We start from the raw sequence: 26,923 nt of genomic DNA on the forward strand, positions 1-26,923 counted from the left end.
ATGTGTGTTAGTATGCATCGTACCTTGGCCAGTAGCAGTAATGTCCTGCTGGTGCGTGTGTCTGCATGCTGGTCCCTCAGGTGAAACAGTTTTGGTGTGAGAATGGCAGGAGCAAAGAAACGCAGGAAAAAGAACCCACTGATTGCCAGATACTTCACATCCTGTTAAAACAAGAAAGGGCAGGATACACAAGTGAATGAATGGAGAAAAAAAAGAAAATATTCTGCTATGATTTCACTATATCTAGTACTTCTCTATTATAGGTAAATATAGACAAATAAGTACTTGTTTCATCCATTTTATGTAGTTTGGGTTTGACTTTTGCCCGTGACAATTAGTTAGTTGCACTCAATCTAAGCCTATATGAATAAATACACCTTAAAGAGTATATAGTATGTGCACGGTAAAATCCTCAGCATTACATGCATCCATTTATAACACTGAGAGTTAAAATAACATTGAGAATCTTACTGTGTAGGATGAATCAATAGAAATACAAAACCGTTATTGGATCAGAAATGTAAGAGCATCTTTTCTCCACACCAAGTACTGACCTCATTCTCAGGTTCGGTGAATTGCTCCTCTACCCGCTTGTGCAGCTGTTTGAAGGCCACCCTCATGACAGGAGGACACTGGACCACTGAGGCCACGATGGACTCGATGATGCTGGACAGATAGCCCTGCAGCATTTCCACGCTGCTCTCCCGCACCTCGGCCTCAGACACAGCGCCTTTAAATGATATCCGCCTTCACAGAAACAGACACGGAGACAGAAACGCTGTTTCACTGTTTCTGGAACTCTACTGTGAATTCTGAGAATTCTGACGTCAACAGAGTCCACATTGAATTATAGGGCCTGTATCCAAACTCTAAATAGTAGTATAGCATAGTAACTACATGCACAAGAGTAATTACTTTTCATATTCATTGTACTACTGTACTGTATGTTATATGATGCTAAAATAAGTATTACGAGGTGTCAATTTATGTTGTTAATTTTCATAATGGATTCCATTTTACTATCGCTTTGAGATTTCTGAATGCTAATACTAGTCATTATTTTGGCAGTGAATGCAAAATTCACTGACAAAAATCTTTAACTTTAAAACTATCAAGATTTGCAGAATATTGATCAATGAATATTGATCAAATAATCGATTTTTCTACTAGAAAAACACAGACAACCTATTAAATGTATAAAATGACATGCCTTAATCATGATTTTCCCAGCAATGAAGCAACAGCTGAAAAGTGCGGGACCTGCCATGATTATTATGATCATGGCGTGTCACGGTCAGCTAAAAAAAAAAGGCGATAATGCCTATACACACAACAAAATGGTATTTCAAACAATAGCTGAAAAAATATTCATTTAAAAACCATGAGGAGGGAAAAACAAAGGTGAGTGGCGAGTGAAAATGTGAGGAGTGTGGATGGAGACAGATCACATATTGTCAGTCAGATACTGTAGAAATAGTACATGTTAGATCCTGGATATCCCTGTGTGTCAGAGATAGGCATCTCAGGGGGCTCACTCTAGTTGCCTGGCAACCGCCTTCCCCTCATTTTCACATTCTCTTCTTTTTTTCTTTTCATTTCTTCACATTGATGTCTTCCTCTGAAGGCAGAACCTTTCCTTTCCATCATTTGTACCATGTTCTATGCCAAATGTACAACTCTATTAATTTGTGAGAAAGAATTCCACTTTTGTTATTTGTTGGTACAAGATAAGACATTGGCGAAAATGGTCGCAGCTCAGAAAATAACTGGGACTGCCTGTGGTCCAGCAGAGCTATCTTTAGATCGTTTCTTTACCTGGAGCGGTTCATTTCGATCTTACATGGATCCAGCTCAATGTACTTCCTCTCGTCAAAGATGCGGTTGATGATGGGCTTCAGAACCTCATGCAGGTAAAGCATGCCGACAGCCTGACAGTGAAACAGTGACACAACATGTTTAAGACTAGTACAGTTCCATCTCTTCACTGTCACACTGAAATTCCACATGCAAAGTGACTGTGAGTACAGGCCCAATGGATTACATGTCATATATTTTTCACATTAAAATACAGTGAAATAGTAGTGAAATACATGAAAGTACTGTACCAAACATATACAGTGACCTAGTGGCTAGTACTGGCTTATCCCATAAGCCAGTGGGACGGGAGCATTGTAATTAGCTAGTTAGTATTGATCCCATAAGCTGGACGGACAGGCACCCGATTGGCTAATTCCGATCCATAGCTTGAAGGGACGATTGCTCTGCGATTATAAATTCACAAAAATGACATAGTTGTCATTGACTGATTTGAACTGCACAACAAATATCTAGTCATTTGCAAGATTAACTGTGGAAAAACAGACACACAGACAGACAGGGGTGAATGCAAATCTCCACCAGGCAGAGATCAAGTAAAAACGCTTTCATAATTTGTTGAATATTACGATTTTCAGGCTATAAAAGGGGGGTAATCCAAAGGTAATTGAGTGCAATTAAATTCATTACAAATGTTTACTATTCCAACGGATCACATTACTGATTATAAAGTTCTAATCGAGTCATTTCTAACTGATTACATCAAATCAAATCAAATCACGCAGAGCAAGAACAAAACAATCAGAGCAAAGGCATACATGTTGTACGCAAGTGTCAACATGAGCACAAAAACATGATGGAAACAACATTCTCTACCCTTGACCGAGGACACATAGAGGATATAAAATGATGAGACACGAATCAACCAACAATGCGCAGTAACATGATGACATTGAATGCTTGACACAGCAACCCACCTTCATGAACTGTTCCATGGCTTTGGAGGCAAGGGAGTTGGAGCGAAACAAGGTGTTTGGATCAGCTGTTAGAGGAGAGTTAAAGAGCATTGTGTTAAATAGCCAATAAGGCCTGTTTATATACAAAACCTCTTGTTTCAATGAGCTCATTTTGTTAGCCAATTGTCTCATGTATACATTACATTTATTTTGTTTAGTTGGCAATGTATTTATTTATCAATAATTAGCTGCTTTAGAGAGTCTGAAACAAGCGAAACCTTCACTGACCTATGCTTTGCTGCCAACTTAACTAAACCGTTACAGATACAACTGATATAACCATGGTTCTCTGGTCTCTAGTGTCATTCATGGGGAGGTTGTTGAGATCGTGGATAGCTACAAGCTCCTGGGAGTACACCTGAACAAACAACTGGACTGGACTGATACCTCTGATGCCCTCTACAGCGAGGGCCAGAGTAGATTGTTCTTTCTGAGGAGGCTGATGTCCTTTCGGTGTGTGTGTGTGTGTGTGTGTGTGTGTGTGTGTGTGTGTGTGTGTGTGTGTGTGTGTGTGTGTGTGTGTGTGTGGATGCTGCAGATGTTCGTTCTATCAGTCCGTAATGGTTAGCTCTCGCTTCTTTGCGATTGCATGCTGGGGGGTTACATTAATGCTGGAATTAATGTAATGCTGGTTACATTAATGTTCAGGTTACAAGCAACCTGAACAGGCTGGTCAGTTAGGCTGCCTACCTCGCTGGGGCTTCCCTGGACGGGGTGGAGGAGGAGATGAAGGTGCGCATAGCGAGGAAGCTGGACGCTATCATGGACGACCCACTCAGATTGTGGGAAGGTTTAGCAGGAGGGGTAATGATACTGTAGATGAATCTTCCCCGTGGGGACGACCAATATACTTAGACAGATGTATGTCTAAGATGTATATTAAGGCACATGATGGTTGCTTGGCTCGCTCAATAGACAAATTTATCGGAAAACAACAGTACAGTATGGACACTAATATAGACATTCATCTGTGGGTTCTCTCGTATTTTTCCTTTGTCTTGCACTATGAAAGCACTCATGAGGGTGTACAGTGTTTTTATTTTGTATATTGTATGTTGGATATTGTAAAGACTATTGACAATTATTGATGGTGTTGCACTGAATTGTGATTTCTTTCTATCATGCTGTATCTACGGTAATGTTTTTTTCTTACCCTGTAACCTGAATCTTAACTGCTGTGCTGTCTTTGGCGTATGAATTTGCCTCGCATGATCAATAAAGGTCTTATCTTATCTGATGGGATATAGCAACTGATGTAACCATGGAGATAGAATGTAGTTGCCATGCAAACTGTTTTGGATGTGGTTTAACATATGGGAAAAGTTGTGCTTTCATGTCAGAGCAGTGTCAGTTTTATGGATACGGGCCTGCAAGTGCAGCAGTGCCCAATCTGCCCATAATGTTTCTTTTATTGGTTTCTTTTATTGGTTTTCACCATGCCTCTGTGCCCCAGATTAATGACTGCTTGTTACCAGCATCTATTCTGATCTCATGATCATCCAGCACCTGTTTGGAGCATATGGAGTTGCTATGGAAACTTAGGCGCGATACTTCTTATCTCAAAGTACACCAGCAAACCCCTAAGACCACGGAACGGTGGTGCGGAGGCAACAAACTTAATACCACACTGAATAATTGGCCTTGGTCTGGTAAATATAGGACTGCCTACATGGCTGTGATGCTGAACTCTGAAATACCAGCATATATATATATAGCAGTCTCATGATTGTGGAGGAACAATAGGAGAGTGGGGTCCTCCCACTCATTAACACTGACTCATATGAACATAGATGTTACGCATAATGTGTATTGTGTAACCACAGCTGTTTTTAGACAGTTTGTCAGTGAGGTATTGAGTCACAAAGCCTTTTTCATTGAAATTGACAATAAACTCGATCTCCACACTTTTCAATTCTGAGCTTTCCCATGAAAATGTCCTAACATCCCACTTGAAAAGCTTTCACATTATATCAAAAAGCTATTAGGCTACCGTTGGTCAAATTGGCAACAGTTTAAAGGTTTAATGACATTCACTTTTACACCACATTCAAAGTCTTTGTCCTGGTCCTTCAAAAGTGTACAAAAAGTTTTAAGTGAAAATTCCATTCCAGTGATCCATGGCAGGTGTTTTTCTCTCACATTTCTAAAGCCTTTTCAACTGCAATGAAAAAAGAAATCTTTGCCTGCGGGTGTCGCTGGTGAGGGATTTTGCCTGTCAATCATCGCCTCTGCTCCGCCCCCCCCCAAAGGAAAGGATAGGGGAGGGGAGGGGCGAGGAGGAGAGTGGGCGGGATTAATCGACTGTGACCTCACTGTCGAAGGGCCAAGCTCAGATTACTTTTCAGCCTAATTATTCAGAAAACCCCAGACCACAGAAAATCCACTGAATGTTTTAAGTTCAGGTTTTTTGGGTGTAATTGAGGTCATAAAACCCCAAATAAAACATTGAAAATAAAAAAGTGAAAATGAATGTCATCGAACCTTTAAACAACCCATTAGTGAGTCTTACTAGTGTGGTTGACCTCCCGGGTGTTGAGGTAATCCAGAAATGGCACTACTAGGCCCTGGCCCAGGTAGATCTTCACCAGGGTCATGGCCACATCCTGGCGGCTCTCAACAGTCGTCACCTCTTCCAACATAGTCAGTGGGCTGCTATCGTCTACCTGCAGGGAGGATTGGAATACTATAGCAACATTCACTTAACACAATAGAATGCTGACAAGGGGGACGTACCTTTCTTTTACATAGTACCCTGGGACAGACATAGACATTATAGACTCTAACTGTACATTGTATATCTTCAGATCTCAATCTGGAATAGAGAGCACACTTGAAGAAGGTTATGGACTCCAGAGAGAATCCAGCAATACATGTACCTCAGACTAGCGACCGTACTTGTAACAACAATCAGGGTCCAAGGTACTGTGTATCAATAAAATAAATAGACTGAATGACTACAACAAGGAATCCACTACATCATACGCATCATAGATGGGTGCATCATAGATGCCTATGATAAGGCACCAGGAGTGGAGCTTGCCATTCCAGCGTATGGTTGCAAGCTACAGAAATCATGAAACATACCGGACCATAATATAAGCACAGTGAAAAAAACTAGTAGGGCACAGTCACACAGAGAAACAGCCTCATCCCGTTCACTTCCATTCTCTGGGAGCGAAGGGGTGGAGCTTCCCATTGCGGCACATTGATTCATCTCGTTCAACACGTGGAGTTTAACATAGGTCAAACAAAAATAAGTTTTACTCTTATGTACCTATGAACCTTGAACCTTGAGGTGAACCTTGACCGGACGTAAAGCAATAGGAAACAAGCGTGTGGTTGACCCCACTTGGCTGGCTTTTCGCTTGTACTTTTCTTTCAGTGAGCCAACCAGTCCAACATAACTCAAACCAGTACTGTACAAACCAGCAAATTGGCACTGCTGGTAATTGACACATTTGACATCTTGGAATACACTGGCTACTCCCCTTCAGACACCTATGTGTGACTGTGCCCTCATGCTATAGGAAAACGGCACTGATACTTGTAAATAAGCAACAACAGTAAGCCCTGTTTTTAGGCAAAAAAAGAGAAGTGATGATGACAATCGAGCACAGGTAGCAGGTACAAGTAAGTGAACTTATACACTTTGCGGTGTGTGCAGTGTTTGCAGTGTTGATAGCGAGATTATTAATTCCACAGTAATCAGAGTAGGCTCTGTACGGTATGGTGAAATAATATGAATAAAATACCGCTGCAAACCAAGTTCTCCAATAACTAAAATAATAGAAACATTTTTTTTTTTTAAAGAGCTCAACTTTTCCATTGCACATTCCCTTCAAAGTGGGTTTTTACAAAAATAAACACTGAAGAAGATATTTCACTGTTCACTATTGAGGACGTTGAAGTAAGCCATTCGGTTTGGTACGGGCCGTTCGGTACGGTACTGTGGTTCGGTTTGGTATTGTGACACCCCTACTGGCCATGTGACATTATCTATGCAGAGACCAGTACTTTCGTAGAGATAAACTACCAGTGCCAGGGCACCTGCCTGATTGCCTTCATAGGAGCCCTTTTTTATGCCTACATAATTACTCTCAATTATTTATCTCCTGCCCTAACCACAGTTGCTCTCCGCGCTGCTCTATTTCAATACAAAGCTAGGCTAGGTCATTTTGTTTTCCTCCTCATAAGTCTGTTTTTAGCTAGAAACAAGGGAACTGGTGTGCTCAACTCAAAAGTCTTCAGAGTGTGAAGAGGAAGGAACAAAAATTGCAAATGAAGTCACTAGTGCTCACAAATAAGTAGAGTACACTTTCAATGTACATAAATGAACACATGAGAATCTCTGAAAAAAAATTGGGTGTGTAGTCTAGTTTGAGAATTTAGGATATCATGCAAATCATGCTAAAAAAGGTGAACATGTTAAATTCCACTTTATAACACATTAATCAGTCCGAATTCTTAGGTCTTATCTATTAATCATTATCATTCATATTTAATTATACAAATGTATGAGTTTGCTTGACTGGTTCTAGACCAGTGGTTCGCAACCAGTGGTCCGGGGACCACCAGTGGTCCTTGGGGGGGTACCAGGGGGTCCCCAGCGAAATGAGTTAACATAGCGTCACAATCATTTTAACCACTTAGCTTTGGCTATAAAAAAATAGCAGATCTACAAGTGCCACGCTATGAGCTTGCAGATCTGCTATTTTTGAAAAATCTTGAAAATGTGTGCATATCTTTGAATATATATTTTTTAAAGCGAACATTTTTAACTAAAATCTTTGCTTCTGGGGTTCCTTGCACAAAACATTTTCAGATGGGGGTCCACGGCCAAATGTATATCAATTTAGGGGTCCTTAGCATGAAAAAGGTTGAAAACCACTGGTCTAGACTGTTTAGCTTTTCTGGTTTCTAAATTTGCTGCTGTCCTCTGGTAATGAATAGGCATTTTTCATCTAAATTCAGTTTTTATTCAGTTTGCAATTTCAAGTTATTTTTCGCATGTACCGTGTGTACTAATGTTTTCATGTGTGTACTGTATGTGTGTGTCTGTGTGTGTGTGTGTGTGTGGGGGGGGGGGGGGGTACATTAGGGCACAACCATGATAAACTATCTATTTCTATATGAGTGCTATTATGGTAAATGCCTCAGCAGCATGCTGAGAGGAGAAGGTTGTGAGCTCAAATCTCACTGTGATTATGGAAAGTGAAGAATCTCTGCTCGGTGCACTGCCTGCATTATACAACATTCTAGGGGATTGTCTAAATTGTTGATCACGGTGCCTGGCACCGACAGAACACCAGCCACCCCTTGAAGCTTGGCACATTTTATGAGCATATAATTTGGCTAGTGATGGGGTAACGGTTAAACTCCATGTCTCTGTACTTGCGCGTGCCTCTGTTTGGATAAGGACTGAATCCTATCAGTGCGTCCTTGGTGTAGCTTTTCTGTCAGTTTCCCTGCTACAGTATACATTAAAAGGAAATACTACGGACATTTTACTGACCTATTTACTGTCAGGAGAGTAGTGATACTAACCTCCGCAGGGGAGATGACAGACTCAACCAGCAGGTCAATGAGAGGCTGATAGTACATGGAGGGCAGGATACAGTCCTCCACCAGACGTACCTTCAGACGCAACCCACCCAGTTTCCCCCTGTGAAGAGAAAGGCATCTATGAGTCCGGTCCCTTCATCTGTGATTCCACACTGATGTTCAGCTCCTTTAAAATGTCTGGTATGGAACCTCAAAATTATTTTCCAGATAAAGATTTTTAAAGATTATCACATTTCTGCGATGACTATGACCGAAGAAGAAAAACATTATATCTGCTCACTTGAAAAGGTACTGTAGAACTATCTACAGCATGCCCAACAACACATACAGTATGTACAGCTCTCACACGCGCACACACAACAAATGCTCTAGTCTATATCGTCATGGTACATTAACATTAAATAATAACCATTGTCTGTTGTATTTAGATTTTGGCAATGGATGTTTGTCCAATCAAATGAGCTCCAGGAAAACCTTCGTGTGTGATTAAGGTAGGGTAAGTGATATATTTTTAAAGTGTTTTAGTTAAAAGGTATAAGTAATCATTGCTATAGAGTGTTTGTTCAGTAACTGGGGTCTGCCCGTCTCTCCGGCTCTTTAATAAATGGAAAATACATTTTCTGGTGGGTTGCCAATTCCAGCTAATCAGGAGAGAGTACCCATTTATCAGCTTCAATTTTAAAGTGTCACAGTTCCAAATGTTTCTGTTCATTTCTTTGTGTCATCACTTCCAATTTCACTTGTTTTATCTGTATCCTGTGTGAGTTCTCTCTCCTGATTGGATACAATATCCCGACCTGAAAATGCAGTTTCTATTTACTTAAGAGCTGGAGCGATAGGGAGACCCCTGTTACTGAACAAACACTCAATGAGTGCTATCAGAATGTAGAGCGATTTAACACTTATTATAACAAAATAAATATCACTTACCCTACCTTTAATTATCATATTCTACCATACAGATTAGTTAGAATAATGTTTTAATTTGAATGAATACTGATATTCAAATAAGTTCAAGATTGAAGCTTTAATAGTCTGTGTGTTTCCCTTAAAGATGAGGGTGATTTCTGATTTGAAACTATACCTCACAAGATTTGTATATCATTGTAAGGTGAGACACTCATAATCGTCTGATAATTAGCAGCAATAAAAGCACCATAAATGTCAAGTCAGTGGGTGGCTTAGTAAATGTGTAGAGTGTAGGGTGGTGGTCTCTATTCCTATTCTATTTCAGGCCTTACCCGGGCATTGTCATCCCTTAAATAAACGCCCCCATAAAGCTATGAGTCATTCTGTAACGAACATCTGAGGTTAGCTTCACATTGACACTGTGTGTCGCTGCTGTAATCTCAGCCTCCGTACTTCTAAAATTATCTCCAAGAACACATGTCAACAGAGACCTTGTTATGACCCTAAAAACAGCTTTCCTTCATTACATAAAAAACACATCTATCTCTCTCTCTCTCTCCTATCTATTGATTGTAGCTATCCATCAATTACAAGCACGCCCACACGCACGCACGCGCTCACGCACAGGCGCACGCACAGGCGCACGCACAGACACACGCACGCACACACACACACACCAAACAAGCACACCATAATCCATAATCCTTACCCAGCATCATCGTCATTGTTTCCCAAGGGTAGCAAACGAAACCAGCCTTGCAACAGAGGTGTCTTGTGCAGGCAAGCAAAAGGAATTTCCACCTATGGGAGGAAACAACAAGCACCCCAAACCAATAACCACAATGGGAGCACAGCATGTCTCTGTTGAAAATGTTCACTAATATTCACAAATGACCTCTCAGTTAAGGACAACACAGATGATTTTATCCATATTAATACTGTACGGGCAGCAGCTGCAGAGGTGGATTGTAGAGATTCATAAATCTTTACCTTTCCCAGGAAATCATTCTTGCCCACCATGTCCCAGTCCCAGACTTCTACAGTAACCATCCCATCTTCACTGAGCTCCCTTGGCTCCAGGTCTAGTTCCAGAGTCTCTCCCCAGTGAGGGAACCGGGTTTTCTTAATGATCTAGATGAAAAGGGTATTGCAAGTCAAAAAAGATTTAATCAGCTTGCTTTGGTCTCACAAATATAATGTATTTGTGAGACCAAAGTTATTTATAATAATAATAGTAATGATAATAATATAGTTGTGTAATTGCATAATAATTGCATCCCTTCTGTTTTGTTCAGAGCTACAAGGTATCATATTGACAAAACAGACAGCTATTATAGAGGGAAACCTTGCACTTCTGGTTCTATTTAGAACACCTCATACAAGCATGCATTATGGTATAGAGCTCACCGAGGTCTCAGCGCTGTGGTTGTTGAAGATGACTTTGGCAAATGGATCTGAGGTTCCAGAGATGTCTCTTGGAGCCAAATCTCTGTGATGTGATAAAAGAAAACGTCAACACTTACTATATCACTTGTTATCGCAGTGACGCTCAAAAAGACCCTTCTCAAATTACCGGTTCACAACATTTAATTAGGTTCTGCAAGGTGACAAATCCTCCCATGTGTTTTGACCTCATTATTTCAACCTTAAGTCACACTCATCACAGAATGAATGAATAACAGACATAAGCCCTATTTGACACACTAATTAGCACCTCGTCAGAGAGCCACAGAGACTGGCCTGGGACCGACAGATGGGGCACTGAGAGCACTAAAAAGCAGAGGCAGCAGGAGGAGCCTGTGACACGTTGTGAGGACAGAGATAGTGATGACATTGCTGTCTCCATTGAAAGCAATTATTCACTTTTAAGGTCAAAACGTCAGTGTACAAAACGAAACAAAGCTTAATTTAAGGCAGTATTCCATCTGAATTAAACATATATAATAAAACATAAATAAGACTGAATCCCTTTCTTCACCATCTCTGTGCAGTTTTTGAGACAAATAAAATACTGATGACAGCACTTTGTCCAGTTTCATGTATGCTAAACATATACATACTGTATATGGCTGAGATTTCAGTTCCTTCTTTCTTTCTCTTGGCAGGAGAAGTCTTGTCAAATGATTTGTGGTTTGTCATGAGATGTCTTCTAAAGTTCCCTTTGTTCACTACTGCTGCATTGTTGTTACTAATGAGACAAACACATTTTCCATTCCAAATGACAAAACAATAATTCATTGTATGTGTTTTGTCTCATGGTGTTTGTTCTCAAACTCATTCTACTGATGTCGTGTCTCATTAGCTGAGGTTGAAAAATAACAGTAGCCTATACTAAACACCTTACACACCTGGACTATTGATATGTTGTCACGGTCATTCCTGTGTTAATTCACACTGTGCCACACCCCTGATATGATTTGTTGGGGTTCACATTGGGGCCCTGAGACAGTCTCAGGCCCAAGAGCCCATGGACCCAGGATCCGCCCCTGAGCATGGCGCTATTTCTGATACTTCATTAGTTATTATCTTCACCAGGCAGGAGGAGTCTTTATTATAGCAATGCAGCTTTACTGTGTTACAGTGGGCTCAAAATAAGGGGGGGGGGGGCTTTTTTCTCTTTTTTTCCCTTTCACTTAGATCTTTAGATCATATGAAACCTTACACTCAATCCTTACTGTCAGTAGGGTCACCAGGGTCAGTAGAGTGCTTTGTGTGAAGGAATGGAATGTCTGGGCTACATAGCACTGGACATGATAGAACACGTAGTACCTGGCCTCAATGACTTGACAACGCAGACAGATCCGCTGGGCATCTTTCACCACCTCCAGGCACAGGTGGATCTCTCCTTGAACCTCCTCATCAGGGTCCACCCTGGTCAGGTTTAACCAGTTATCTATTCCTGGAAAAATTAAGATGACAGAATTAGCATTAATGATATTTGCTATTTGGCTGTCAAGTGGAACTTTCAGGAGAGCAAACAAAGGAAACCTGTATACAAAGAACATAGAACATAGATGATATATTCAAGTGTATGGAGCAAGGTAATTTGAAAACTCAATTCTAATAGGAATTGACAGTATAATGTGCCCACGTTTACTGTCCCTCCATCTGTTTTAGCAACTTTTTATCAAACTATATGAATCTTTTAATCTTGTTCAGTCTGTTACTGGTCTTAGTCACTCTACGGAACACTCAATCTGGTGCTTTCATTTGTTTTGTTTTTTTGAATAATGTTGAAATAATAGAATTTCCTGTCTCTGAAAATAAACCTATGATATTTCAGACTCTGCTCCCTTGTCCTGTCATGCCCCCGACATCCTCTCATGCTTTTAATTCAAATTCTCATCTGCTCATCGTTTCCATCAGGCCTTTCTGCTCCCTCCAACATATCAGTTTAGTGTCAACAATCTGTTGCTAAATTAGTTTTGGATTTTAACAGGACTTGCACAAAAATACTTGACTCATTTGCTTTTGAAACCAAATGCCCTGCATTGGTTAAATTGCCATATCTAATGTGTGCATCTCTTTTTCATTTGCTCATATTTTGTCACAGCTGTCTCGTCATGCTAGCCAGCACAAACCTAATCTCTCAAGAACAGATTCTGCTCTGCGTTTGAATCTGTCGGGGAGGTTCGTCATAACATGTACGCAGTAGCCTACAAGTGGGCGTGCCTTCAGATCAGGAAGCAGGCCGCGCTTTACCCAATCAAATGTAGTGGGCGGGATTCACGTGTCCGTCGATCCTTCCCCACTCGAAACAAAGCAAAACTGATTTAACGATAGCGTCCGCGGAGCAGACAAAACCACGGAAAGATATTCACATTTTAACTTGCTCTTTCATCATAGAAACAAGTGGGCTTATAACCAAAACGGTCCATGTTCTCTGGGAGAAGTGGTGTTAGTGTTCTGTGTAGAAATATTGTTAGTGGGAATGAAAACATAGTCGCACCACCGGAAGTGATGCGCTGAAGGCAGACCAAAACCCCGGTTTCCTTGCGCACGGGTGCTACGTTTTCTTCCTCCCAGAGCCAACTGAGATAGTCAAAAATAGCAGAGGGCGCTGTTTTTCCTTTTCATTTGGCGCTGGGTTCCCAGATTGGCACAAACCTAGCACAACTCACTGCAAGAAATATGCCTGAGTTGTATATAAATACCTGTGACAAAAACCTTTTTCTGTTTTATTACCATTATTGTTACTATCTACGTAAGATATAACCGCTTGAACATCGGCTGAGAACTCAACTCAGTTATGATTAATTTAATTGTGGAGAGACCGCCTGCTTCAATAGAAATACATGGTGCATACATGCATTAGAAGGTACGGCTTGCACCTGCCAATATGATGGCTGTTTGACACCTCACTCCAATGAACAGCAATGAACAATGCAGTATCTACGTACATATTTCTACAGTATGAATGAGTGTTCTAGGCCTAACTCTGTAAACTAAGTAAATTTACTCAAGTACTGTACTTAAGAACAATGTTGAGGTACTTTGACTTTACTTACAGTATTTCTAGTTCATGTGTTCAAAACAATTCCGGACTAGGCCTCTGGTTCTCTGCTTTTTCTCAGACTGAGTTTTGGGAATTACTTCCTGCATACCTGTATCACTCCAGAATACAATGTCTTCATCTGAATGCAATGCCTCCACCAGGCTGTACAATGCCTTCAGCTGTATCACTCATTAATACAATGCCTTCAGGTGTACTTCAGGTGTACTCTTGAATACAATGCCTGACCTGTGTCACTCCTGTGGGTTTTAAGTTGGACCTTCTGTGTTCTGCTGAATAAAACGAATACCTTCGACCTTACAATCTCCTGGTATCTCTGTGCTTGGGTCAACTCCGAGACAGTCATTACAACAGTAGTCCTAGCCAAATGGCACACGTAACATTACAAGGGCACTATTTATTTGAAATGCCCGAGAGTAACATGTTGCAGTGAATCACAGAAATCAGGGCCATGTGAGTTGGTGCCAATCAAGGGCCGATCAGTATGCAACAAACACAATCTGCAACAGTAAGTATAGTCAAATAAGTAGGCTAACACACTATTATAAAATGCCTCGAAATGGTTCTGCATAGTTCAACAGTTAAGTATGGCACTAACACATAGCATTAGGAATTTGATTCCCACTTGTGCAACCAGTGCTAAAAATATGGGCACTAATGATCGTGTAAGGTACTTTGGATTAAAGTGTCCATGAAATGGCATTGCAATGGAACGTGAAAACATACTGTTTTACAATAGCGCGTGTTAAGACAGAAGAGTAAAATAATTGCTGTAGTTTGACAATTTCCCTGCAAATGTGCTGCTGTAGTGGTCTATATTGTGACTAATTTATTCAATTTAAAACCTCAAGTAAAATAACCAAATGTGAAGCAGTTCGAGGCCATTTAAAAGCTGTTCCCTGCTTATTCTACAGGGACTGTGAGCTTCTGCACAAAAGGACATCTGTACTGTGTGCTGGGAATCACCCCAGTTTTTTCAGATAAGAAACAGAGAAACGATCAGGGTAGCAAATGTAACAATGTGTGTGACATTTTCATTCTATTGCTGTTTGAATTCGCAAGACAGAGAAGAGAAGAGAAGAGAAGAGAAGAGAAGAGAAGAGAAGAGAAGAGAAGAGAAGAGAAGAGAAGAGAAGAGAAGAGAAGAGAAGAGAAGAGAAGAGAAGAGAAGAGAAGAGAAGAGAAGAGAAGAGAAGAGAAGAGAAGAGAAGAGAAGAGAAGAGAAGAGAAGAGTCTGTTATTGGAAATTGAAAGACTAAAGTCCATGGGTCATCATTCCATCAGTGTCTCTACTTGGTTGATCAAATCAATCTCTGTTATTGGAATTTGAAAGACTAAAGTCCATAGGTCATCATTCCATCAGTCTCTAGTTGGTTGATCAAATCAATCACAATCAGATCAATCAAGCCATGGCCTCAAACATCTGAGAACACACTATACTAACATTCCCAAGATGTCCATGACCTGTAAGACCGTTCACATGGCCATAAAGAATCTATCTTTATTTAACCTCTTACCCCTCATCATACCCCCACCCCCATTACACTGGTATACCCATGCAGGCAGTTTGGTGTTTTCTTACCTTTAGCTTGAGACCCAATGGCTTCTTTGCTCAGAGATATCTTTCCTATAACATCATCATGTCTGCAGCAAAGATAAAGAGAAGATTATCATTTCATGCACTCCAGAAAGGTCTTCAACCGACCATCAAAGATCTTTTAGTATCACAGAAACATTGCGAGCATCGGTAATTGCAATGATTGTATAGGACTAATAGAAGCTTACTATACTTACACTTGTCATAATAAGAGTGTCAGTCAAACCTAATATTATTCCTACTGCAGTTTAGCAGGGTGAATTTATAGAGAGACTGCTGTTGCTCAGGAGAAGAGGCCAAAGTAATAGCCATTAATTACCAAGTTTGAACAACCATCTGCGTGATGAGGTTTGTTTATCCAAAGCATGGGAGGATTTCCAAAACATCCAGACTGTACAGATTTTAGCCCAATATTTCAGTCCACAATTCATGACCACGAAACACGGATAACTAATGAGGCTGCCATCAATCCTTCATAAGAAAATATAAATGGTTTAATATGACATGGTTTTGAGACAGTGTAGGGGGGAAATGTTACCCAATGGTGTCCTCGTCCATGACATAAAAAGAGAGAGAATGGAATCCCATTGGGAGGTGTAGTGTGTACTCTTCTCCCCAGAATGGATCCAGGTTCTTCCACACTGTAGCAGTCCTGTAAAAGAATGGTCCAACTTTATTTATCATGTTGTTTTGTGTTTGACTGATTGTGGAATAGTGTACTCTGTATGTAGATGAGTGAGTGTGGGTTCAGGTGTGTGTTTACAAATGGGTTGTAGTGTTTACGATGTGTGCGTGCCTGTGCGCGCGCGTGCGACGTGCGTGTGTGGTCTCTTCTTGAACATTCCAAGACAAATTCCTAACAATCATGGTTGATAATGGTGATAGTCTTAATCTCACTGCTAAATTCTGGCACAATATCAAAAATGCTAATACTAGAAACAACAAACATGCACCACATACAGTAGGACAAAATTTGGAAAATGTTTGAAAACTTGTGATTTTATTATTTTAAGTATAATGACATGCCCACAATAGGGACACCAGGGTTAATGTGGTTAAACAACAACGCCATTACAGACTACAACATAAACAACATGGGTCAGTGCTCCATTTTCCCTCAACCAGCCCTGTAACAGAAGTCACTGAACCGACCGTGTTAAACTCCAAAATAATAATTTATTGATAAGGAATTTGGTTGACAGTTTCGGTGATTACTTTAGAGATGAGATCCTTCATTGGTAAAAGGTGAAATCTACTATGGCAAAGTGTTTAATGTGATAATTTAATGCCCAATATTTGGAAGAAATGTCACCTTAATAATCGCTTTCTGAAGTACAGAATTATGTATATCGAGACCCATTCTATTTTTGGAAGGGAAAACTGTGTAAATACTGTGTAACTAACATGTAATCACATTTGGTGGATGTCTATTCCAATTTATTAACGTGCATTTGTATCCGTCCATATTCAAATAAACCATACTAACCAACCAACTAACTAACTAACTAACTAACGAGCTTACTAACTAACTAACTAACAAACTAAATATCTAACTAACTAAGCTCTTTGGTTAAAAAAGACATCAAGCTCTGATTTGATATATGGCTAAATCAAAAGCCAGTAGGCTATATTGCTTTAAGGTTACATTCATGAAACCCAATTATGGAATAATTTAAGCAGGCAGAGTGTTCACTTCTTCAGGTGACAAAACTGTATTCAAACCGAACAGCTCTGAAATGACACCTACTCCTCCCATAGAGGACCTGCCCTCCAATATTCTCCGTCTGTACAATGGGAGCTCCCCGCAATAATTTATGCACCCTCTCCATGGTTACCTGCGGGTATCTTAAAGGCCAGTCCCATATCAGGTTCTCTTGGTTCGAGGGGCTCACTCTGTGAACACAACCCTGATCACACATAGCGCCTTCTCTACTCGGATACAGGTCGAGTGGGCCCCTAAACATTTTGGGCACCTCAATATTATATTGGCTATTTTTCCAAAATGTAGGGGGAAAAAAATTATGCTTTGGAAAATGGTCAGAAATAATGTAAAGTATACGATTTTAAGATGTATGTTACTTCATTATCATACCTAGATTTACCCTTGAACTTGCCCCAAATGACCTAATGGCTTCCACAGGTTTTGTTGTCATTTGTAGCAAATATGTTAGGCCTTAAATAATAAGTTAGGCCTTAAATATCATTATAATGATCATATATTTGTATTTGGCCCCCCCATTTATAAAATAAAATACAAAACGTAAAATAAATATTTTTAAAAAATGGTGCCCAGAGTTCTCAGGTTCCCACTCTTCCAGTTACCCTGCCTCTACTACTCAACCCCAGCTTATACCTTTTCAGGGCAATGGGGGCACAGCTCACTGACTCAACACTAAACTGTACTACACACTAAACTATACTATACTCACACCATACTGTTATGTTTGCTAATATAAGGTGGACTGTGGACACATTTGAGAAAAGGATGAGACTTGACATTCTACAGCAGGGGGATATCATATGTAGAATCAGAAACAACAAGAAATAATTGGCATGAACACACATTCTATTTGCATATACAGTGTTTCCAGTAGCTTATAGGCTATAGGCCTGCGGCTGCATTTATAATATGATATCACTTAAAGCAGTGGTCTTCAACAGGGGGTCTGTGACCTCTAGGGGGTCCTCAGAGCTAGGTAGGATAGGATGCTTTTTTCACATTACCACTTGAACCCTAGCACCTATTCTAAGGCGAACATTAACCGAAAATAGCAGATCTACAAGCTCACAACGCCTCGCACTTATAGATCAGTTATTTTAGTAAAGAGGTTTGGTGTAGATGGGGAAAAGAGCAGACCAAGTACAGAGTGAAAGGTGAGGTTTACTAAGTATTGATGGTTTAAGTTGTTAAATGTCTGAAAATATTGCGTGGCTCTATCTCAAAATTCTATAAGGCATGGCAGCCTTTTCTATCGCATGTTGACAATCTTGCACTTGATCCCCCAACGGAACCTGAATGAGTCTGTAAACCTGCATATATGGAAGTAACCAATCTGATGTATGATGAACCCTTGGTGCATACCTGCTAATCACCTCACTGACATGTACAATTGCTTTCAATGACCTGTGCTTAACTCGATGTAGCGTTTATAGACCATGGACTGTGTTCTATATACATACATGTTTTTGGAGATTTTACATTGTGTATTTGTTTTGTTGTCTGTTGTTGTTTTGTTTTGATGTTGTTTATATCTTACTCAATTCCTTTTTCTTATTGATATTACTCTATCCTGTTAATTATTTTCTTCACTGTTTGGAGATACTCTGTTTATTTGCCTATTTGCTTCAGTTAATGTCTGTACTACCTATGAGTATGTAAAAGAACAAAAACGAATAAACAAAACGTTTAAAAAAATGTCTGAAAATACACATTAACATGAATCCAATATTATAGGGCTGTCAAACAAGTCTATGATGAAATCTATGAAAAATCTGCAACACAATTTTATACAATATGTGGTGGGGGTCCCTGCTTCATCTTTCTCTCAGCTAGGGGGTCCTTGGCCAGAAAAACGTTGAGAACCCCTGACTTAAAGGATCATGCAGTGCAACTCACCTGGCCACAACTTCATTGTCAACTTTTACAATGCAGTACGGATCACTGGTCCCAGAGCTTGTGGAGGGGAAGATAAAAATCAGCATCAGCCTACATACACATTAGGCTACTATAATGTGCCACATTTATTCAAATGTCGTTGAGAGACAGAACTTATTAAGCTTGGATTTTTTGCATAGCAAGTTTGAGCAGTCTGACCGGACTTACAACAACAACATACCGGTTGACCGGCGATACAACATAAAGCCAACCTTCAAATGTCTAAACATTTCAAACGATTTACTTAGATGGTTATATACAGATAAACTGTATATTAGGCGACGGTGTAAATTATAAGAGATCTAAGAATTCAGTGGAGAAGCAGTTAGAAATGGACTTACACATCTTTGGCTGGGAGGCTCCTGCCCTCGACAATACGAAAATAAAGAGATGTATTTTTGGCCATTTTAATCAAAAAGAAGCTATTCATTTATCCAATTCCTCTTGTCTGTCCATCCGCGGTCCTTAAAATAGTGCTCCTCTCCTCCGCAATTGAGTTTTCTTCATCTCATGGCACCTCCAACGCGTGACGGCGCACAGCCCACCAGTCACTGTGCGCAAGAGAGGCGCCAGTCGTCAATTCTCTAAAACCATCAATTTAGCTACATTAATATTTTTTCTTCAACACTCCTGTGATTGTGTCAACTCAACGCAAGGCGAGCCTCTTCATTTGCATCCTATTGTTAACATGAGCCTGCCTACTATTACTTGTATTTCCCCTGTTATATGTATCATTAATATTTGCATCACAGTACCCTGACCCATCTGCCACACTGAGGAGCGTCCCTTGATTGACATTTTACGCCATCTGGCGACTATACTATGGTAATGCGTGTCTGTGGCTTTGTGTTGAATTGATTGGTTGGTTGATTGATTGAATGCTTTATTTAGAAAGACATGGAAACAGTACATGGAAGTACAATTCACAATACAAGGTCCTCTAAACTGGATCGCTTATAAAAGCACTTGGCTAATTTAAAATGAGATCCCCGTGCACTCAAATCATGATTGATTGATTGATTGATTGAATACTTTAGAAAGACATTGTAAAAGTACATGGAAGTACAATTCACAATACAAGGTCCTCTAAACTGGATCGCTCATAAAAGCACTTGGCTTATTTAAAATGAGATCCCCGTGCACTCAAATCATGATGACAATTAAGAAGACATACAAATATACACTACTATGCAGAACGTCATACAATCAGCTAACAGGTTACTGGTATGAAAAACAAGAAATATGTACAATAGACAGTTTTAGGAGGAGGGGGGGGGGGTAGGTTAAGACTTTGACAGGGGCCAATTTGGAATTGTAGCCTCCTGAAGGTGATTCTTTAGGGCAGTTTTGAAAGTGAGTAGGGTTTTACACTCCTTTACTCCTTTGGGTAGGGCATTCCACATTTTTGTTGAATAGCATGAGAAAGAGTTCATTCCCTTGTTTGTGCCAAATCTGGGTTGAACATGATCAGTGGAGCTGCCTCTGGTGCAGGGCCGGACTGGGACCAAAATTCAGCCCTGGCATTTTGGTCCGGACCGGCCCACCACCCCCCGGACCGTTTTGTCAACGGGGGGGGGGGGGGGCGTTTCACTGTTTCAGCCCAGCCCTGCACATGAACTCTGCAGCCGCACTGAGGCCCCTGCTGGAAAGCATCCCAGCCCAAACATTAACGTAACTAATAATTGGGCCACACGGCCCTGAAATGACCGTAATAATCATAAAACGGGAGCAAAAATATTTGATTAAAAAAAAAAAAAAAAAAAAAAAAAACTTTTTTTTTTTTTTTTTGGGTGGCCCAGCGGCCCACTGGCCCGCGGCCCACCGGGCAAGGTACGCCAAATGGCCAGTCCACCCCTGCTCTGGTGTTGACTGGACTGGACTTCATTTACGTTTTGGAAGTATTTTGAAGAACCAAATGTATGAATTCATTAATAAAGTAAATGAAAGAAAACACCAGACGAGCAATAATATATTGCTGCATGTTGATCATGCAATAAGACGATTGTTTGCCAAGTGAAAAACGTAATGCAGGCATCTAAAGGGACAGCAACGTAGGGTCCATTGAGACGGTCGCAGCTGTGTCAAATAAACTCATATAATGGCCAAAAAGACCATTTGACTTCCGGTCGATCTGTTGGCAACAAAAACATTGTACCAAAATAGCCTTGGATCAAGAAGACCATCATACTGTAGATGTATTGTATCGATTCTGACATTTGCATCATATATGAAAGTAAAAGTTAGACTCGATAAAATACATACCATATCAGTGGTGGAAAGTAACTAAGTAGCCTACATTTACTTAAGTAGGCCTACTGTACTTAAGTACAATTTTGAGGTATTTGTACTTTACTTAGAGTATTTCCTATTTCCAATAATTTTACTTCTACTCCACTACATCTCAGAGGCAAATATTGTACTTTTACTCCACTACATTTACTTGAAAACTTTAGTTACTAGTTACAGTTTTCAGATATAAACTATGATATAATGAAACATACATTAACCACTTTAGCTACCTATTTTATACATAGGCTATTTGAAAATAGCCGATCTACAAGCTCACAACGCGTCGCATCCGACGCTATTATTAAAAGAGAGGGCGCGTTTAAGATTTTATTTTGAATTCCACTAACCGGAAGTTAAATGCGCACTCTTGTTCGACTTGACGCTAGTTCGCAGACCCGTGTTGCCATGTCCGCTTATTATAGGTGATTTTGGGCGTCTTTATTTTTTAAAGTTGCTTGTAAATATTGGTAGTTGCGGGTTGCAGTTTTTGGGCTTGTTTCCTAATGTTGTTTAAACAAGTGGTTCTCAAACATTGTCATGGCCCCAGTCCCAGATTAATATGTATTTGTCCGTGGGCCCCCCTTCTAAGAATATTTGTGCGAGGGACCCCCGTATCAGATTTGTGTTTTTCGAAAGTATTTTTGAAAATAGCAGCTCTACAAGCTCACAACGCGTCGACGCATTGTGAGCTTGTAGATTGGCTATTTTCAAATAGCCGTAGCCTAGTAGTCGCTTCTTTTGGGCTTGTTTTCATAGACCTGGTTGCTTATTTCTCTCGCAAATCCTGGCAACACTGCTTGAGACACACGTCATGAAGCAGCGAAGTTGTTTGAAGATGAACAGACCAGGAACAACAACATCGATTTCTTCAGTTTTAACTTGTTTAAAAGACTTATAGGTTTGGGTATGAATGATCACCATAATGTTAGTCAATAACTGATCAAAAGCGTATTGGTTGTTGTCGAACCGGGGGGTTGAGATTGAGAAAGGCTTAACGTTAAAGCTGTTGTTTACATGCAGTCACATACTGTAAACCAGTGGTTTTCAACCTTTTTCATGCCAGGGAGCCCTAAATTGATATAGATTTGGCTGCGGACCCCCGTCTGAAAATGTTTTGAGCCAGAGACCCCCTGAAGCAAAGATTTGAATTAAAAATGTGCTTTAAAAATATATATATACCCAAAGATATGCACACATTCTTTTCAAAAATAGCAGATCTGCAAGCTGCGGCACTCGAATCCGTGTAGGTGCCGCGCTATGAGCTTGTAGATCTGCTATTTTTGAATAGCCAAAGCTAAGTGGTTAAAATGATTGTGACGCTATGTTAACTAATGTTGCTGGGGACCCCCTGGTTACCCCCCCAAGGACCACTGGTGGTCCCCGGACCACTGCTGTAAACAAACAATATAGTCGTTGCCTTTGGTTTTTGTCCTCTTCGTTAAGATGATGGAGGTGTATCATCCAGGAGGAGTGAACGACGGCCATGGAGATTCTGCCAAACAGCAGGAGAGACACTACTACTTATTGTCTGAACTGCAAGCCCTTGTCAAAGATCTGCCCAGGTTACAAGCCTTTTTGGATAATGCATTACTGCCCAGTGTCTACATAGCAGTGGTGTAAAGTAACTAACTACATGTACTCAAGTACTGTACTTAAGTGCAGATTTGAGGATTTTTTTTACTGGATTATTTAAAATGTTCAGTACCTTTTTACTTCTACTCCACTACATCTCAGAGGCAAATATTGTACTCTTACTCCACTACATTTACTTGAAAACTTTGGTTACTAGTTACTTTGTAGATTTGTATTTTCATTACAAAACATGCATTAACCACTTTATCCCTATATAATTTGGCTATCTGTGCGCTTGTAGATCTGCTATTTTCAAAAGATTTGTATACATTTTGAACACTTTTGAAATGGGACATTCTGCATAATGAGTACTTTTAATTGTGTTACTTAAGTAAATTTTGATGCCAATACTTTTGTACTTCTACTCAAGTCAATTTTGAATTCCGGACTTTTACTTGTAACAGAGTATTTCTATATAGCAGTATTGATACTTTTACTTAGGTAAAAAAATGAAGTACTTTTTCCACCACTGCTACATAGCAATAATAATAACAACAATAAATAAATGTTGGCAATAACTCGGAAAGTGTGAACTCAAAATACGTTTTAAGATTGTGTAGATTTGAATGTATTTGTTTGTCCTTCGTGGTTACAGCTCCTTCCAGCAGCGCCTCTCCTACAACCTCAGTGACCTGGCCTTGGCACTCATAGATGGCACTGTGTATGAAATAGTCCAGGGACTTCTGGACATTCAACATCTTACAGAAAGAAATTTGTACAATCAGAGGCAAAAACTACATGGTGAACATCAAGGTTTGTTCACTTTTACAACTTTTAGATGTAGATTTGTAACTTGGGCTGTGGTAGACTGGCTGTTTAAAGCATTAATCATTGCCACGCTTCGTGTGTACTCAACTCACCCAATAATGAATTCCTGCAGCTTGGAGTCAGATATTGTCCTCTAGTTTCATATCCATTTGAACATTCTGGCAGAAAACGTGTGTTTAGTAAAATATCTCCACTTTTCCACAAGTTGCACACAGACAACATTGTCTGCCCGCGATGGGGGCCGGAACCGAAATGACTGCTGGACTGAACATATGAAAACTACCTTTGGGAACAGACTATGTTTGGGAAGCACAAACGAATGGGGCACACAATTGTGTGGGGTAATCACACCTGTCAATTGTGTGTGCCCCATACATTTGGGCTTCCCAAAGGAAGTTTTTGTGAAATGTATGTAATATCACAGCCCTATCACAGCTTCTAGGGCTGTGGCTGTTTTTGTGTGCTCAGGTGGTGATCGTGATCCTGTGTTTTGCAAATGGAATTACATGTCCTCTCATTTTGTTTTATGTTCAGCACTCAAGCAAGATTTGTTACGGAAGCACAAAGAGGCCCTGCTCGTTTGCAAGTCCCACAACCTTACAATTCTCAAATCAAATCAACAAACAGAGGTTGAGGTATGACAGTGGTAGTGTCTTATTATTTAATGTGCTCATTTCATGGAATTTAACTACTCTAAATTACTGCATAAGGTGTGCTCTGTGCTTAGCTGTGTACAGATTCACTAGCATCCAATATCAAGAATAAAGAAACCTGAATGCAAATCACTGGTTCATTATCACTTTTATGAAAAAGATAAAACCGCCACTACTCAATAAATGTCCTTTTCACATAGTTTTATTTACCTCACCCAGTCAGAGCAACGGACACGTTTCAACCAAATAGATCTTCCTCATCGTTGTCAAGCATTGCACTTTGCAGTGCTTTCTCTCATAATCACTTTTCCCAGCTGCCAAATGCTCCCAAGATTAGATCTGTCCTGTCATTCAAACTTCAAAGATTTGGAGGATTGCACCTTGACCATTATGCTTTGCCTCAGTCTTTAGCCAGTGGTACTCACGGGACCAACATCACATCTGAATCTGTTGTATAACTGAGCATATACCCCCTACATAACTGAAGTCCAAGTCCCTCAGCTAAAAAGGTCATAAGAGTCCAAAGCACAAGGTGTGCTCAACTCACTTTTATGAAGCATAGCACAGTGGGTGCTGTAGCACTAAAAGAAAAACATCCAGCACACACAATATCCTTAATATAATTTATTGCAGCAGTCCCATTTAGGGGATGTGTTTTGGCCAAGATGTCCTTCTTCAGCAGTCAAACCAAAAACTGTGCTGAAGATGGCCGTCTTGACGAAAACATCTAATCTATGGGAGTTTGCTGCTGGCTTTTTTGTTGGATATATAATATTAGCCAACCAAGTTATTGTTACTGGGCTTTTCTCAACACATTTTGTAATACCCTTTTCATGTTCTTTTTTTAGCCACCTGTTCATTTATGTATTATAGTAAAGTGCTATGTAAATGTTTGAAAAGTTTGTGTGTTGTCCTACCAGGCTCTAGAAAACCGTGTGAGAGAAGAACAAAAAATGATGGATAAGAAGATTGTGGCAGAAATGGACCAAAAGGTGTTAGACCAGCAGAACACCCTGGAGAGCGCTGGGGTTCCTGGTTTCTTCATTACCACCAATCCTCAGGTCAGCCGTCTAAAATGAAGTTATTACAAAAGTTTGAGAAAACAAACCACACCACAAGCACACCTTCAATTTCCATTCCAACTTATTCAAGCATGCCTCCCATAACCAATTTCTCCTTCCTTGCCTCACTTCTCACCTCCTTGATCCCAAATTCATCCATCATAATCCCACTTCTTTTGGTAACCGGAATGCTCGCCCCAAAACACATTCGCCCTAATTTTTTCAGACCACTAGCCCCACTTGGCGTGGAACGTTGGCCCCCAGCGAGGCGGGCCACTCGGCCTGCTTGGTGAGAAAAGCCCCTAATATTAAGTTAGGAAGTAGTTGGGCAAAAAACAGTTACGACGGAGGCGCGCTGTCTGAAATGCAACGTTTGGCATGGCGAATCGCCCGCCTGTTGGCTCGCTCAGCAGTGCCTCTCGTGGCTCAAGTCCACTTCAGCGTCGTTCGAGTTATGTCCCGATAAGGACAGAATCGTAAATCATTCCCGCCCCCTGGTCTCGGTACCCCCGAGACGTCAAACGTGGCCAAGTAGGTTCTGGTGGCCAGAAATACCTGGTGGGTCCGACCGTTCCGAGGTCGCCGGATTTGTGGGTCCAATATTTAAAAAAAAATATATATATATGGTTTATTAAACGAATGGCTCCTAGGTATCATAAAAATGTATGCTTTGTGATACAGACAAAAGTCCAGCAGATGGCGATAGATGTCTTAAACTATTGGTGTCATGTTTCTCTGTTTGATTTTAGGAGTTGACAATGCAAATGAATCTACTTGAGCTTATCCTCAAGCTTCAACAGAAGGAGAGCGTATCTTGAGGGACATGTCAAGCGGCACGGAAGCAAAAGGAAACATAAAATGGACACAGCCACAGTATACAAGCGTTCCACTAACTGACTAAGTGGCTTGGGCTTCTCCTGCCCATCTCCTGACCTGACTGGTGGAGTTGTTCCTGCACTCCTAAGAAAGCAACATGTTTAGCCAGACAACTTGCTGATTTTTGTTTTTATTTTATTTTTATTTATTTTTTAATTATGAATTGATTCCTTGTATTCATTCAAGTTCTTCAGCAGAGGGTTGTTTTTGTTTGTTCCCTATAGAGACGTTCCTTGCTATATAAGTCACAGTGGGTGAGCTAACTGTTCTGTGGAAAGATTCTGTGACTTCCCAACAATTGAAGGGAATTATTCAGCAGAGTTGTCTATGAATTGTTGTTAAGCAAATTGCTCCATATCTGATCAGCAGTATTAGCAGGATGTAATGTATTACATTGCAATAAGAGGAATGATTTTCATATTAAATACGAAAATGAGCAAAAAAGGTTCCATCTTTTGCTTGTTGTGGTCTGCTCAACTAGGTGAAATGGGTAAAAAATAAAAATACACACACTATTTGATTTCAAATTCTGATCGTTGCCAGTTCTGTGACGGGTGCTGAATTAAAAGTATTGGTT

The 26,923-nt window shown here is 40.3% G+C and overlaps 2 protein-coding genes across 5 annotated transcripts in view; one reads left to right on the forward strand and one right to left on the reverse strand.

Annotated features, from left to right (window-relative positions):
• The window catches only part of rasal1 (RAS protein activator like 1), a 28,596-nt gene extending 9,057 nt beyond the window's left edge, over window positions 1-19,539 (reverse strand). The window contains exons 1-14 of the mRNA XM_080433176.1: window positions 19,409-19,539; window positions 19,029-19,085; window positions 15,951-16,064; window positions 15,398-15,459; window positions 12,072-12,201; window positions 10,710-10,791; window positions 10,293-10,433; window positions 10,012-10,103; window positions 8,372-8,493; window positions 5,341-5,514; window positions 2,793-2,857; window positions 1,816-1,928; window positions 555-747; window positions 24-161 (exon numbers count right to left, since the gene is read on the reverse strand). Coding sequence (XP_080289302.1) covers window positions 24-161; window positions 555-747; window positions 1,816-1,928; window positions 2,793-2,857; window positions 5,341-5,514; window positions 8,372-8,493; window positions 10,012-10,103; window positions 10,293-10,433; window positions 10,710-10,791; window positions 12,072-12,201; window positions 15,398-15,459; window positions 15,951-16,064; window positions 19,029-19,085; window positions 19,409-19,497 — 1,572 coding nt within the window. The 5' untranslated portion in view covers window positions 19,498-19,539. The remainder of the gene's footprint in view (window positions 1-23; window positions 162-554; window positions 748-1,815; window positions 1,929-2,792; window positions 2,858-5,340; window positions 5,515-8,371; window positions 8,494-10,011; window positions 10,104-10,292; window positions 10,434-10,709; window positions 10,792-12,071; window positions 12,202-15,397; window positions 15,460-15,950; window positions 16,065-19,028; window positions 19,086-19,408) is intronic.
• A 2,620-nt stretch (window positions 19,540-22,159) lies between these two features.
• Window positions 22,160-26,749, forward strand: dgcr6 (DiGeorge syndrome critical region gene 6). 4 transcript variants are annotated; one of them, XM_080432397.1, is made up of 6 exons: window positions 22,160-22,260; window positions 22,800-22,918; window positions 23,584-23,741; window positions 24,291-24,391; window positions 25,330-25,470; window positions 26,220-26,749. In XM_080432397.1, exons 2-6 carry the CDS (start codon window positions 22,800-22,802, stop codon window positions 26,286-26,288), a joined length of 588 nt encoding a protein of 195 aa, XP_080288523.1. In that variant the 5' UTR covers window positions 22,160-22,260; the 3' UTR covers window positions 26,289-26,749. The 4 variants fall into 4 exon arrangements, with proteins under 4 accessions (XP_080288523.1, XP_080288525.1, XP_080288522.1 ...); XM_080432399.1 differs by having other exon boundaries at window positions 22,160-22,254; XM_080432398.1 differs by having other exon boundaries at window positions 22,216-22,254; window positions 22,767-22,918.
• Window positions 26,750-26,923: the final 174 nt, after the last annotated feature.

The sequence above is a fragment of the Gymnoscopelus braueri genome, assembly GCF_963280865.1.
Source record: "Gymnoscopelus braueri genome assembly, chromosome: 7".
NCBI classification, from domain to species: Eukaryota; Metazoa; Chordata; class Actinopteri; order Myctophiformes; family Myctophidae; genus Gymnoscopelus; species Gymnoscopelus braueri.